Below are 15954 nucleotides of genomic sequence, written 5' to 3'. Positions count from 1 at the left end.
GTACCTCAAGAATTACTTTTACTTTCTGTTAGTTCTTTCCTTGTCAAGCCACATCTAAAGCCTACGATTCTGAGGAAGACAACAGGTGGAGTAAGTATGGTGATGGTGATGCAAAATGGAGAGCTGAAGAAATCCTTCAGGAAGTAGACTATCTTGGAATGCTGATTTTAATACTACCTTTCATATCATGTACAGCTTTGGGGGTTTTTAGTTATAGTTGACAAACCTCTCCAGATACAAAAGGTCTTCAAAAAATGATTAACAGGAGCAATTTTCTTTTGCAAAGTCTTGAAAGCATCTAGGGTGAAGTTCTTGACTTCACTGAAAGTCTTTTAGGAGTCCAGAAAATATTTCTAAAAGCTTTGGAAGTCCCTTGAGGGAGAGGAGATTTGAGCATACATAAGTGGTGTTAGAGGTTGTACAAATACCAGGCCATGTGTAGTGTCTTCTGTTTCTGATGCCTGTTTTAGAATGGATAAGGAACATAAATGTTAGTGCCTGCCACCATATGAAATCACATTTGAAGAGAAGCTATATAGGTTTTTCAATTGTTTAGTCAGTGGATTTTGTAGTATAAAAAAAAAAGTTGCTTATTCAGTGATACACATTGTTTGAAATAGTCATTTCTTCTCCATTTCATTCATTTGCATTCAATTAAGATGATGTAGTTCAGAGATGTTCCAGTCTGTTAATTCTCTGTGTTCCTCAGCTGCCACTTCAGGGAGAGATTACAAAGTGCTTCATGGTCTTTACACTTTTGATCTCTGCACTTTCAGTCTGTCATGATACTTTATATTTTAAAAATTCTTATGTTCATCAGCTATTAATGCACTTTGGCATATTTAAAAAATGAAATTTGAAACAGAAGAGGAATATTTTATAATCAAACAAGGGCTTTACTGTCTTTGATGAAAATGTTCAGATCCCATAAGAACCCCATTCAACTGTGTTGTGTTACATTACTATAATAATGTGCAATAATACATTGTTTTATATGGTGATCTTGCTGGCAGTGCAAGCAAGCTGGCATTTCTTTCTCCAAGTCAAGTGGGTGGCAACCAAGAGGAGCCAGTGTTTGGAGTCTCCCATTTTCTGAGGTCATTTCATGTTCCTATCTCTTTCTTTGTCACTGCACTCAAGCAGAGGTGTTTTCCATCACTTCAGATGAAATTACAGGGTGGCTGTGTTGGATTTTATAATTTTGATAACATTCACCATTACCACATTCAGTAATAAACAAGGAGAAAGATAAGGATGTGCCATTCTTTGGTAGTGTCCACCTCAGTTACTCTATTTGTCTAAGTTACACAAAGATGGCACTTGTGCTGCTCATGCCAAATGTGCTTTTAAAAGCCAAATGTCATCTTGCTCATCTGGCAAGCTTGGCAAATCAGCCGAAGATAACACTGCACAGGAAAGACATTGCCCATTTGTAGGAAACCAGTAATAAAAGCACTTTGGATTCCAAGCACATTGGATTCCTTCAAGACCAAGGGCTTCATAGGTAATAATTGGCTCCAGGATGACAATTCTTCCCATAAGAGTTAGAATTTTGCTTACCAGCCCTTCCTTTGCTAGTTTCCCAAAAACAAAATTGTGGGGTTTTAAATTATACCTATGGCTATGACTGTCTCAGCATTCTCATATTAGTGAAGTCAGCAGGGACCTTGTATTTGAAACGCAAATGTATCCAGGGTGTTTAGGCTTTAAAAAAGGAAGATGATTCTTGAAATTTTGAGTTCATATTCAGCAGTGTAGCAATATAGCTATCCAGTAAATGTCTGCTCACTACTGGCTATATCAGTGATAGCAAATAGATTATTTATCTTAAAGGGGAAAATGGCATGATTTTTTGAAAGGACGTTGCAGATTGGACAAAAGCATGGTGACTCTTTAGGTAATAATTGCAAAATACTGCAATGCCACTAAAATGCAATGTTAGAGACCATGCTGCTGCTTTGTCATGAACTAAGACTTTGCAAACATTTTTGCATGTTATCTGAAGAGGCAGAGTTAATTTATGAATTTTTATTTAATTAGAGGAGAAATTAATTTATGTAATTCTTGTTGACACAGCATTGTTGTCACATCTCAGAAAAGAACTGGAGAGGAATATGCTGTATTGAGTTGTTCAACATTTATTTTCCTCAGTTGCATCATGAACAATTCAAGGTCACAACTGACAGATGTAGAAATCTGCTCCAAGGTGCTCTCTTTCCAGAGATACTAAGAGTACATTGTCAGAGTAATGGCAGTAATAATTCCAAAAGAAAATAGATGGAGTAGCCTGCAGGAAAGGCTTCCTGGACTTCCCTGCTGCAAATAATTTCAAATATTTTCTTGGGTGCTTGTCTCAGTGTGATTAATTTTTATTTGTCATCACAGCTGCTCTAGTACTTCTGGGGAAAGCATATATCAGCATAACTCTGTGCCTGAATGATAGTTAAGGTAAAGATTGGGATGTCAAATGCAGCAGAAAAGCCAAATATTTGTAGTTTTGTTTAGTAATTGCTAATTTTGAATTTATCATAAAGTGCAGGTGGCTATTCTTCAGTATTATATATTTCTCCAGAATGTCAGATAGGTCCCAGAAACAAGGATTTATTACTTGTTCGTGTCTTTCTGTGGTTTGAGTTGCAGATGTAAAACCTCAACATTTTATGGGGTTTGAATTTGTTGGTCAGTTTCACAAGCTGTGAATTTATTTCCATCCAGAAAGGAATGAGGAAGGGAAGGGAAATTATATGTACTGTTCAAAAGGATCATTTTCAAAGGCTTACTGGCTGCTCTGGATTGGAGAAAGAAATGCTTGTCTATGCTCCAGTTATTCTGGGGAGTGTGTCAGGCAAGAAATTCTTGTTATAGTTAATCTTCATGCAAATACTTTAGCATGAAGTAAAAACTTACTAATTTATCCCCCCTCCATGATCAGTGGAGTGAACACTGGCAGATAAGTTTGTGGAGATCCCATGCAATTGTGTAGCTCTGCAGTGATGAAATTTTGGTATTTCTTCAGTTCACACATGTTCTTCAAATACTGATGATGTTACTGAAAATATTTCACGGAACTTTGTCCCTCCCTCACTCTTAGCAGTGCTGTCTCTCATATAACATGCAAACTTTAAATGCAGAAAAGTAGATGTACTGGGTACTACAGCTGTGTTACTGAAATGGTTAGCAAGTTAAAAGAGAGATAATTCCCAAAATAATAGTTTTCACAGGAACTGAGCTAGGTAATACTTCTTTATTCTGAGTTTGATTCTGTGCAGGGTTAATTACACTCTATCACTTGGAATAAGTTACATTCTGGTTGCTTTTAAATTCTGTCTTGAATACAACATAAATTCAGAAATCTTTCACATTAAAGGAAGGAGTGAGATTAAAGTCACATTAACGGAGCTAAAACTTCTGCTATCCTCCTGCTAATGAGCTCAGAAGCTTTGTCATTAATAAAAGCCCAATAATAAAGCATGAATAATATCCATAATAGGGTACAAAATACTTGCTTTCAAAAATAGTGATAAGTCATAATTCAGTACAAAGAAATGCAAGGATTGTGTTCTTTACTGGTTTTTTTTCCTAAATACATTTTATATAATGTTTGCTAAGCCTTGATGTTGGAATTGTCTCCTTATGGTTGTCTGACCACACAGAAAACTCTCAACTCCTTTTAAGGGTAAAAAGAAAGAAAATGGGCCTACATAATGAACAAATAAGCTATCAAGAGTCATGAAGCATAATCCCTTTTTTGCCTAGTAAAGGTTAAATTGAAAGCCAAAGCTGCTTCACATGTGAATGTGAAGGGAGCATCGGAGCATCTAAGGACACTGGTTATACTGCAGCAGACCCATTTTGGCTGTGAAAGAGGCAAGGGATGAGGGAGATCCTTATTTTTACATTGGATTATCCTATTTAGAGTCTCTTTTGCATGCAGGTGGTCTGCCTCTGCCAGGAAAGACTAGATTTCTTCTTGGCTCTAGTGGGCTTTTGGAATAAGGCTCTCTGATCTGGGCCATCTCCTGGTCCCATGGTGACAGTTTGTAGCTGTTAAGCCATAGTTTTTGAAATATGTAATTAATCAAGTTTCTGCTCAAGTTTCTGTACTTTATTATGGGAATTTCAGTACTTTATTGTGGTAGTGAATGCTGGTAGCTGCCAGTTATTTAAAATGCCTGTAGTGCAGCCTGATAACACCTAATTGATAAAGTCAAAACACACAGAGACCAATATGCACAATAAACATTGAAGAGCCTAAAATCTTGGTCTAAAATCCTACCTCTAAGGATGCCAAAATAAAGATCTGTAATTCTGCAACATGGGGTCAAGTAGTTAGTGGTCATATCCTGGTTGTTCAGGGTAAATTTTGTGCTTAACAAGAAAATCAGCCAGTCAGTTCAGAGTCACTGAAGGCCCCTTTTACTCTCGTGCTCTAAAGCTAACATTGTTTTGAGATAGGTTGTATGCTTACCAGGTTTCTTGCTGAAGAGCTGTGAAAGTTAGGAGATAGGTTATGGTTTCTGTGTTCTCTTCACCAGTTACAAGACTATAGTAAGTTGATTCTGTAAGTTCTGCAATCGGTGTGGTTGGGTTGGGTTAACAAAGTTATTTTCTTACTGCTTTAGTTTAACAGAATATAAAATACAAAAGTTCTATATAGATGGCACCATTGCATGTGGAATAAATAATCTATTATTGAGAAGGAAAAAAACCACCCAAAAAAAACCCCAAAATATTTGGGCTGTCACATATGAAGAGCTAGCATTATACTGTTTAATATAAAAAACCCCTATTGTATTGAAGATATTTCTTTTTGTTCAGACAAAAAAGAAAGAAGCAGACAGCCCCACCCCACAGAATGCATACTGCAGTTAAGAAAAAGTGAGAAAATGTATGGTATTGAGAGCAGGAAACTTAAAATTGTTCTATTTATGGATCCAGTTATAGTGGAATTTTAGAGTAAGTGACAGTTTATGGTCCTATGCTTCTTTCAGTCTTTCTTGACTTGATCATATCCAAGGTTTAAAAGCCCTGGCAATTTTTAGTTTTAGTTACTACCAGCTGTGCACTGAGGAACTGTATCAAGCAGAGGCCTTGCCTTCCCTGAGTAAGAGTAGTTTCTTGTTCTTACAAAGATGTCCTTAACCTGAGAAGTGGCAGACAGGGGACATGAAGACTGGTTTGTTGGCAAAGATATGTTATTGACACAATATTAGGTTGAAATTTGACAACTAATGTTCAGTTGTTTCCTCTTCATTCTTGAAACTCCTTATACATGTAGATTCCAGAGCACACTTCAGCAGAAGATGCTCTCTCCAAACTGCAACTTCTCATCTGATCTCTAACGTTCCTCTAGAAGGCACAAGTGTTAATGGAAGCTAAATAAAAGCTGAAACAGAAGTTTGATGGTGTTCTTGGAAAAATATTTGTATATTAAACTTTGGAAAACTGCTCAAGGCCCAGCTTTCAAATCTGGCTATTAAAAGTGGTGGTTAATGAGTTGCATGTCTAGTGGTGCTATTGTTCATCTCAGAAGGAGATAGGAGCTGATCTTTCAAAGCACTGCTGTCATAGCCCATACCTTTGCCCTCACTGACTCACTTTTCTGTTTTTCCAGAGAGAGACCTATTTGGAGCAGAACCTTTTGACCCTTTTAGCTGTGGAGCAGGAGATTTCCCTCCAGACATTCAGTCCAAACTAGATGAGATGCAGGTAACTTCTTAGTTATGCAGTTTTCAGGGCCTGAAATACATATTCTTAAAATACATGTTTACAGTATTCTGAAAGTGTATTCCAGACTGTATTTCTGATTATTTCTTTTGAAAGTATATTTCCTGTCCTTTGAGCTGGAGTTTGGATTTGTCTGGAGAGCCTTACGTGGTACCAATACAGTCAGCTGCACTAATGGAGGCTTTCTCAGCAGTGTATTCCGAGTGGCTTGGGAACCATTCCCTGGGAAGGAAGGGAGTAAGTGAGCTGAAAAAGAGAGCTGATCCAAGAGTACTAGAGATACCCTGATCTTTTTACTCTTCTGTTCTAGCAATCACCACCATCCCAGTGTACCCTCATCTTTTCCTCAGTGGCATTAGTCTGGTTTTTCAGAGCACTGGCATAGGCAAACTTATGTGCTTACAGGGCCACAGCAATTTTCTGCTGCCTTTAAAAACAGCTGTATGGCACTCTGGGCAATGAAACTTTTGAGAATTGGTTCAAGAATTCTGAAATTATGTGTTTATCAGAAAATGTTTGTTGACTCTGAAGCACTCAACAGTACTTGTTCAGTTATTGACCCAATTTTAAAACAATTCTAGGAGAAAGCCCTCATGTGTTAGAATAAATTATGCTCTTCAGTCAAGATTTCCAAACTGCTAGTTCCTTGCCAGCTTGCTTATCTCTATTCTTTTTCAAGCAGCCTATTCGCAAAAGGGAAGGCTGAAAATAACAGGATCTTGAATGTGTAGGACCCTGACTTCTCAGCAGAAAGTGTTCCCAGGGTTCCCAGCCCTCCTGTGTCTCAGGAACCCACAAAGTCCAGAAGCATTAGCGCTTGGGCTCCTTCAGTTCCTCACTTCTGCAGCAGAAGCATTTCAAAATGTCTTAAATAAGATTTAAATACCATTTAACTTTCCGGAGTAATTTTTCTTAATTCCTGCTCATTGTGAAAATTTCTTTTCCATGTCAGTTTAGAATAATGCCACTGACAAACTCCGCTAACTGTGAAGTAAGATATTTAGATTCTTGGTCCCCTGTGCTCTGCCCCTCATAATTTCAAAGAGCAGCTAAAAGCCAAAACTGTCTTCTTTGCAATTCCGATAAAAATTCTTGTGCTTTGGGAATGTTGTTGTCAAGCCCTTTAACAGAAAAAGCAAATCTTACAGCACGTCATGTTGAGATATGTATAGATATAGATGTTGTTTCCTTTGTCTATATCCTATTTTAGGGAAAAGTATTATGCAGCAACTGTGGCAACTAGAAATAATCCTATGTCACTATTTAAATGCCACACACCAATAGTTCCTATTACGGGTAATGTTTTAACAAAATTTTGAGTTGTTATCCTGTAACACTGCAAAGTGCTGTCACTTCATAAAACATCAGGGAATGAAACAGTAGAAGTCTTCATCAAAAATGTTTGAAATCATAAAATGAAAAACTCCCATCATTGTTTGTACTCTCTGGACCTAAAAAAAGACAACCAACCAATAGCAAAACCCCCAGATGTGAGAGTGTTACTGTGTCCTGTTGCACAGAAAGACAATGGGTTTTGTTTTTTCAGCTTCTTTCTATGCTTTATGATCTAATCTCACAATTACAGAATCTAGCATATCAGTCTTATATGTACCCTGGTATTTTTCCTGAAAATTAATTAGTGGCCCTTTATGTAGGCACAAAACTTGTCATGTGTAATCCAGCTGAAAACAAGTGTAAAGCTGAAAGGGTATGAAAAGAAAGCATATTCTAACTTTAGCCAAAGCAAAGACTGTGTGCAGTTATTTTATTATGTGGTTGGTGCAAAATACAGATAGAAAAATGCTTTTCCTAATGTCTCTTTTGTCTTCTTGTGCTTTCCTGGGTGCACAGCGTCAGCGATGGTTGGTATATCCTATTTTAATAATGGTATTTAAAGCATTTACAATTGAAATGTGCATGTGTTTGTCTTGTGTTTTTATTTTTATGTAAATATGTTTATATATAAAAACTTTTAAGATTTATGCTTTATATATGAAACTCTAAGTCAGGGCCATTTTCTTTTTCATGGGACTACAATTTTTAAAGTAGGGCCAGCTGATTGTAGTTTTCTTTAGTCTGTCTTATCAGGTGCTAATACTGAGCCTTCGTTTTCATTGCTGTTTGTTTTCCATGTGTACTAGTGAAATCTCCAGTTCTCATTATCAAATTGTCATTAGTGAAAAGGTTTAAGCAAAACTCTTGGAACATACATTGTTGTGTCAGTACAATCATATTTGTAAAAGTGTTTTTATTTGAAAATAATTTTTTAAACCTTTGCAATGAGCAGAAGATAGCTGTGCTAGCCTCAATGGTTGTTAGATCTACAGCCTGTAAGAAGGAAGGTGAAATGGGCCTACAGAGGGTAAAAGCACAGAACATGTAATGTGCTCTGGGAAATCCACCATTAAGAAACATGAAAAAAAATGTGCCCATGTTTTCTTCTCTGAAGTGCAAAGTGAAGTCTTTTATCTTCTCATTATCAAAGTACAGCCTGAGTTTCAGTAATTATGTATTCCATTAAATTTATAAAGGTAAGTTGTTTACAGACACCTATAATAGTTCAAAGTACAAACTTATTTTGGGAGGGTATTAAGTACAGCTCATCCTACCCTGAGGATGGCACCAGCCAGGGACAGCCTGATGGGAGCAGCTCTGTCCAGACTACTCTGTCTCATGCAGAGCGATGGGAGGTGCCTCAGCAAACATGCCCTGGTGTACAGAAAAGGATGTATGGGAAGGTGATTTGTAATCAGAGTGGGAGAGGAAAGCACAGCACAGAAGAAGCATTGGAAAATAAACTCTTAAGTAGTAGGTGCTTTTCCTTTGCATCCAATATCCTGAACTTTATGAGATCCGATAAAATTCTCTGGCTCCTGGGGGAACAATTTTATTTTTAAACGTCAGTGAGGATCCAAATTTCACACTTTAGCTTTCTATTCCATTTCTTAGTCCAATCTCTGTTGATCTCTTTGGAGACCTTGAAACTCAAACATGTGCAGAGATGTGACTTTTACAGCTCAGGCCTCTCTATGATGACTGTCTAACCTCCTGTCTCCGTGCACCCTTATGCTGAAACATATTTTCATCTTTGTTTTGACTGTATCCAGACATTAATAAAATGAATGTCTATTTTCCCAGAAATCTTGCAATGAGGAGAAGTTTCCTTGGATCATGAATCATACCAGCAGCAGCTGCTATAATTCATTAAAATCTCAAGGTAGTTAATGTCATAAAGCTTCCAGGAGCTGCAAGCCATTCTTCCTGCATGCCCTGAAGCACTCAGTAGGCTTGACATCTTTCCATTTATGAGAATTTATGCTCAACCCTCTAAATAATCTTCTCAGAGATACGTAAATTTATCCTTGCTTCATTGGGTTTGTGCTGACTTAAGCTTATAGAGTGAGATCACTATGAAGTGATAAGTGAGTTAACCTCAGAGCCATAAGGTTGACTTTGGCAAATCTATCAGCTGATAAAATGGAAGGTCTTTGCCTTTTATTGTTTACTGTTTTTAACCAGAAAAGCTCATGTCTTCTTATCACTGACACCATTTAAAAAAAATTAAAAATAGGAATTTTGAAAGATGGATTGGTTTGGGGCTGCTTTTTCTAGTTAAAACAATTTTGTTGCTCTCTTTAAGGGACCAGTCATTTCCTTGAGTACAATATTCTTACTTACCGGAGTAACAAAGATGTTTGTCCTTCTGTTAAATTGCCTTTAAAGTAAAAATATTTTCTTGACACTATAAGCATGGGGATATGAACACAGAAACAAAGTACAATATCAATGCACACTTCATAGCCCTTTCTGTTCCCACTCCTGGCCAGTACCAGGGAGTGGCCTTTTTCTGCATTCCCTGAAAATCAACAGATCAGACAAATTTACTGACCACATAAGAATTTCTGTTTCCTGGACCTTTAAAGTACAGGAAACCATAGCATACATTGTTGCTAATTAACAGGCAGTGTTACACTGAACACACATGTTATTAGAAGATGAAGTGTGTGAATTTCACAAGGCAAAATATTTGAAGTGCTGAATATTAAAATTAGTAATATATTTTATCTATCTCTCTGTCTAGCTATCACACATTTACCAAGACCTGACTATATATGTAATTTAAAAAATTCTGCCTAACACATTAGCTGAGTTTATTAGAAAATGAACCATACTTTATAATTGGCTTGGTCATTCCAACTGATTTTGTTATTATTACAGCTGTGAATGATGAGAGTTGAAAGTAGGCAATGCTGTATGGTGGTTGCTGTTATGGTCATACATCAGCTTCAAGTAGGAGCCATAACACTGGAGAGACCTGTCAAGCTCAGGTGTATATACAGATTGTAGTCCAGAAAGCACATGTAGCGCTCAGTGTTCTGCATTGCTGGGAGAATTACAGCACAGGATTCTGGCTCTGTTGGCTGCATTAATCACAGTTCCACTCTGGATGTAAAGGAGAATCTATTCTTAAAGCCTTTTCCCATGGCTTGCTGATTGGATTTTTTTTTTTTAAATTTCTGTCATATATTTGCCAAAGTGTAGTTTTCGGTATACCAAGAATTATCCAAGAATTTGGAGTTATTTTGAAAAACCTGAGGGATTCAGAGTGGTGATGGCTGTGGGAGACCTGCAGTCTGTGCTTTCCTGACCTTTGGAAATTTGATTGCAATGATTTTGCTAAGGAGTCTGCTGAATGGAGATATGCTGATTTTTTTTTTCCCTTTAGAGAGTTGCAATTAATTTAATGGAACTACTGGTCAAGACAAAAAGAGTTCCTTGATTTTATACTCCTGCACACTTGCCCTGCACTTAAATATTCATGAGGCTTTTTTGACCTTGTGGTTGCAACCGAAATTTGAGCCTCCTAGTAACTGCAGTATCTGACATTTGATGATCGTGGGTTTGGTGTGCTGTAGAGGTGCCCATGAAAATGCCATGTCCCTGTTTCAGACAGGTATGTGCATGAACCACTGTTTAGTGCCCATGTGTTAATGCTGCAGTTCCTGGCACTGCAGTAGTAGGGTTTACTTCCTTATCAATTCTGCCCAGAGTAGAAGTTGGATTCTCAGGAATGCAACTGGTAACAGCACCTGGCAACCACATCACCGATTGCCTTCAGAACAGACAATAGTTCATTATCGTAATAAAGTTAAAAAGCTTTTTCAATAATTATGATACATAAAGAGTAGCAATCTCTTAATGGATTAACATTGATCACATTGCAAATACGTGGAAATGTGATTGTTTTAAATACAAAATATCACAGGTTAAAGGAGGAGCACTAAAGGGGGGAAGGAGGAAGTGGCTGGAGCAACATTGCAGAAGCAAAAGTCAAGGAGACAACAGTTCTTCAAGAAAGTAGAAATTATCCTAAGTCACAGCAAACACAAAGGAAGTGCTAAGTAACAAAATATCAGTTTATGTGGAATAACACAAAAATTAAAAAGGACTCCACATGATCAACATCAGAGCAGCGAGATGTGTGTGTTTCGAAAAGGCATCATCTGATTTGCTCTTAGCTAGACAGAAAAAGGGCATTGAAAATGCAGCTACTTAAGATACCAGCAAGCAGTGCTTAAATGTACAGAATAAAGATATGAGCATATGGGACAGGAGTGGGATATGTGTTTGTTGAAGGCTCTCCGGATGGCTAAGGATGAAAGTGGTTGTCCTTGTTAAACCAGTGTCTGCTCTGCTATTGCAGCTGATCAAGCTTCCTCAGGTTTAAGCAGCAACTATCCCTCTTACAGCCTCAAAACAGGAAGCAGCCTTTAGACACTTTAAAAGTTTATCATTTCAGGCACACTAATACAGCAGGGTTTACAGTTTAACAGGTTAGACTGTAGGCCAAATTGCCTGAATTCTCCTCCTATATAAGCAGTCCTTTGACTGCAGTTACATCAATTAATAGGACCCTTTGGGTAAATGAGCAATATCTGTTCATAACAGGATGTGTTAGACTTGGAATTTCAGCTACCATTTGATTGAAATATCTTCTGCATTGAATGTTTTTCCTTTCAATCCTTTGAAAAACACAGGATAGGAAAAAAAAAGGAAAAAAGCCAAATCCAACAGCTAGCCTTGTCACCCAGGTAGAGCAAACTGGGTAGCACAGTTGGGCAGTGTTTACTGCTACTGTCTCGTCATCTCACAGTATGGATTTGCCTTTGGAAAATTTAGCTTTTACTTGGAGATTCTCAGCCCATTTAGCAACCATTGCCCAGAGGTTTCTGTTGCTCAGTATTACTCTGCTGATAGCAGTAGCTGGTAGGGTTACTTGATATTCATATGCTTTTAAAATTCTGACCTATGGTTTAAATTTGTTGAAATGAAGCTGGTTTTATGTGGGATTTATCTTCTAAAACCTAAAGGTATGATCTTGAGGTACTGCTGTGCAAGGGACAGATTTGAGTTTCTGCCTAGTCCCAGTGCAAATTGTTTTACAAAAAGGTTTATTTCATTTACAAGATGTTTACTTGATGAAAGGACGTGTTAATGATTTCATAGCATACAATCAGCATTCTCTCACTCAACTGTATGTTAAGACCACACTGAACTGAGCATTTCGGCAGCTGCCACTGGAGTTGATGTTCTCATGGCACTTCTATTCAGAGCCCCCATTTCCAATTGCTGATAGATCCAAAGTACTTTCACCCAACAGACTGAAATTTTCTTGACTCAAGGGTGACTTTCTTTTGAAGGTCAGGCCACAATTATTCAGCTTCTTTTAAAGCAAAAAGAGAAATGAGAACAAGAGCACTTTCCCTGTATTAAGAGTGCAGTTGTTACTTTAGAACTGATGCAAACTAAGTACCTTTTGAAAGTCAAGTGCTTGCAAAAGCATAGAAAAAAAGGTACTTGTAGAACAAATTTCTTTTCTATAGAGGAGGTGGTAGCATTTAGCTTACAAACCTTTTAGTGTTTCTACTAATAAAATGAAGTGAGTAAAAAGAGTAATTTTGGTCTGAACTTTTAAAGCAATTCATTACACTTTCTAAAAACCATTTTATTTTATTTCACTGAATTACATGCCTTTAAAATGCAGTTTGTTCATATGGAGTAGAGCAAGTAGGATTTTATTTGGCTTTTTCATGAAGCTCAGATGTCAGTGCACATTAATCCCCTGTCAATTCAACCATACAGGAAGTGATTCAGAACTGACCTATGAGATATGGTAGAGTACTGCACTTTTTGTTGGACTGCTCTTCAGATAAGGCATTACTGAATGTAGGAGACACCTGGGATTAATAACAATGTCCAAGTCTTATCTGTATTTTTAAAGTATAAGTATAGTAAACTCTTTGCTCACATAGCCCTAATCTTTTCTGTTTATAAATCTTGTTGAATTTTCCTCAGGAACAACATGATGCAATTCAAGCTTGTTTGTTTTTCTGTCAATCTATGTTTATGAATATTGAATATTGTTATTCTACAGTATTTTCTTCATTTTATAGACATATTGTGTTTATTTTGGTTTATGACATATATATTTTATAAGCGAACAGCTAAGACTTATTAAAAATTGGTCAACCAAATAATGTATATGTTTGTGAATTCAGTCTGAAGTATCCTTGCAGTTTGTCTGCCTAAAAATATGCTCTAATTTAGATGTTTTGAAAAAGAGAGCATAAGCCCCCAGAACACACTTTCTAGTTTACTAACTGTGTCTTGTTTCATTGCAGGAGGGGTTCAAAATGGGATTAACTCTTGAAGGCACAGTATTTTGTCTTGACCCACTAGACAGCAGGTGCTGATGCCAAGAAAGTACCTGTGAAATTCCTTCGCAGTGGGTTTTTTTATTCCTGAACACACACTCACAGATACTATCCATGTGCCAAAAATTGCTTTTTCAACATGTAAACTCTTGTGAGGCTTGCTTCTGTAAAAATCCAACTTCCTTCCAGTCTTTCCCTGTACAAATGTAAAAAGTTGTATTTGTTTATGAATTATGAATTAAATTACGCTGTTGTGTTTCTTTCTCTCACATTTGGGCCCGAGTTTACTATGCTTTAGGACTATTAGCTTGGGAAAGTTCTTCAGAAAGGTCACACATACCTCTCTCTGTTTGCAAATGTGCAGGCATGATTTTTACATAGTACTTTACTGGCAGCATTTTCAAATTATGCTTTTAAGGCATTATTTAATATCCAAGCAGCAAAATTATTAATATCTACTACAAAAAATTCAGTTTGCAGTGAAAAACCATAAAATATTAACCATTGCTATATGCTTCAAAGGTAAATCTGGATGCAATGTAATTGATTTCCATTACTGTGTGTGGTTACTATGCTGTATATATGTTGTTCTTAGATTATGAAATCCAGATTTTAGGTCCTTCATTCATGTTTTAGAAACTAACAAATTGTTAGTCTGCCAATGAGCGCTTAATGAGCCTTGAGGAACTGCTAAATTGCAGGATGGACAAAGTAACTGTCCTTTGTTTTGTTATTTTATAGCTGAACTGTAAAGTATGTAATTTGGAATCCATTACCTGCTAACCATAACTTAAAATGAAGATTATGGTCTTGCATTTACTTAGGAATTTATGTAATTTTGTATATAAGCAGGCACTGGGCTCCATTCTATAATTACTTTCAACACCTGAGTGTTTACAGTCAGGCTCTGTTGAGTATTTTTTTAACCATCTGCTTTTATGTCTTTAATTTTGAAGCTTGCTGCAAAGAATTCAATGTGAGTTAGTAAGTCCTTCATACTCACTGGCTGTTCATGTCACAGAAATACCTGCGCACCAAAATTTTCCGCTGCTGGTGACTTGAGTGCTGACCTGTCTATGCACATTTTTCATTAATCTTTGGCATAAGCAATAAAATACTATCTTAAACCTATCTCAGAAAATTATCATCACTAGTTCAATTCAAAAACTTTAAAACCTTTAATATTTTCCATATAAATGTGGAAAGCCCCCTGAATTTTCACATTGTTTTTTAATGGTGGTTTAATCCCCATGAGAGGTTTTCTTGTGTTTTTTACAGTTTTGTCCTTAATGATTACAGTTTACACCAAAAACACATTTTGCAACTTTGTCATAAGATGGGTATCTTTATGCCTAGTTCAACAAAGTATTTCTGCATGTCCTTTGGAGTCCACTGCAGTGAGTGGAATTACTCCTTTGCTGAGTTTGATACATGCTCAAGTACCTTGCTGAATCGGGGGCCTTAATGTCCTACATTACATTAGTCTTCCTCTCTCTTATTCTGTGGTCATCATTCATATAGAGTATTATATAGAAATATATATATAAAAATATATGAAATCACTAACAAATAGAATAGTATATGTTTCATAAAGAAAAGTCTTTATAATTTTGTTTGTCATATAGTATTTTGGAATTTGTATAATGAGGATGTTTAGGAGCCATAGCAATGGCCTTTTTTAACAAATAGAATTTGTATTTTTATTGTACTTTAAAAAGCTTTACATAATAAGCATCTATTTAGTGGTCATTTATTATCAATGGTAACACTAAGATAATATTTGCACATTTTAAGAAACTTTTTTCGTTACTGATTTTTATGATAGTTGACTGCAAATGGCATGGTTCAATCTTACATACCTGGTCAATCCATACAAGAAATACTTAAATCAACGCAACAGTGTATTTTTAATTTTTATGTGATTCAATTGGAAAATGTATTTCTATGTAATCTCAAATGTCTGTTTAATTTTGCCCAAAATAAATGTTTTTAAATAAATTGCATCCTAGAACACTGTTCATTCAGTAAAATGCCCAGTGGAAGGGAGGGTGGGGAAGGAGCTTAAGTGTTGGGCAGGACCTGCCATGAAGGACTGTTTAGTGCTGGAATGTGTCCAAGTCATCGTACAGCCAGGAAAGGATGTGATCTCAGGGTAGAATAGCTCCAAGCACCTTTATTATTGAGTTTGGTGTAATTTGCAACCTGCAGAGAAAAATCTTGTTCTATATGCAGCTACATGATACTAATAATGAGGGACTAACTCTCTCCACAGTGCTTCCTGGCTTTAATTGACTTTCCTAATTGCCTTGGTTTTTTTTTCAAACTTACTTCTCTGCTCAATATCCTTGGCTGCTGAGTGGCTATAATGGTTGAGAAGGGAAGGTTACAACTGAAGTCTTTCTGAACCTTAGAAAGCAACCTCTGCACACCAGGTGTGTTACTGAGCAGGCTGCTGCAGATGGTGTTGATGCTATTAAGAAGAGAAAACTAATTTTAAACCATCTGGTAATAA

At 36.7% G+C, this 15954-nt stretch overlaps 1 protein-coding gene across 5 annotated transcripts in view; it reads left to right on the top strand.

Moving 5' to 3' along the window:
- Nucleotides 1–15440, top strand: part of GULP1 (GULP PTB domain containing engulfment adaptor 1) — a 153482-nt gene extending 138042 nt beyond the window's left edge. For all 5 annotated transcript variants that reach the window (XM_071562461.1, XM_071562462.1, XM_071562458.1 and 2 more), the window contains 2 exons: nt 5615–5709; nt 13410–15440. In XM_071562461.1, coding sequence (XP_071418562.1) covers nt 5615–5709; nt 13410–13481 — 167 coding nt within the window. In that variant the 3' untranslated portion in view covers nt 13482–15440. The remainder of the gene's footprint in view (nt 1–5614; nt 5710–13409) is intronic.
- The last annotated feature ends 514 nt before the right edge of the window (nt 15441–15954 follow it).

This window comes from Pithys albifrons, chromosome 8, assembly GCF_047495875.1.
Source record: "Pithys albifrons albifrons isolate INPA30051 chromosome 8, PitAlb_v1, whole genome shotgun sequence".
NCBI lineage: Eukaryota > Metazoa > Chordata > Aves > Passeriformes > Thamnophilidae > Pithys > Pithys albifrons.
This window is presented reverse-complemented; position numbering and strand designations above follow the sequence as displayed.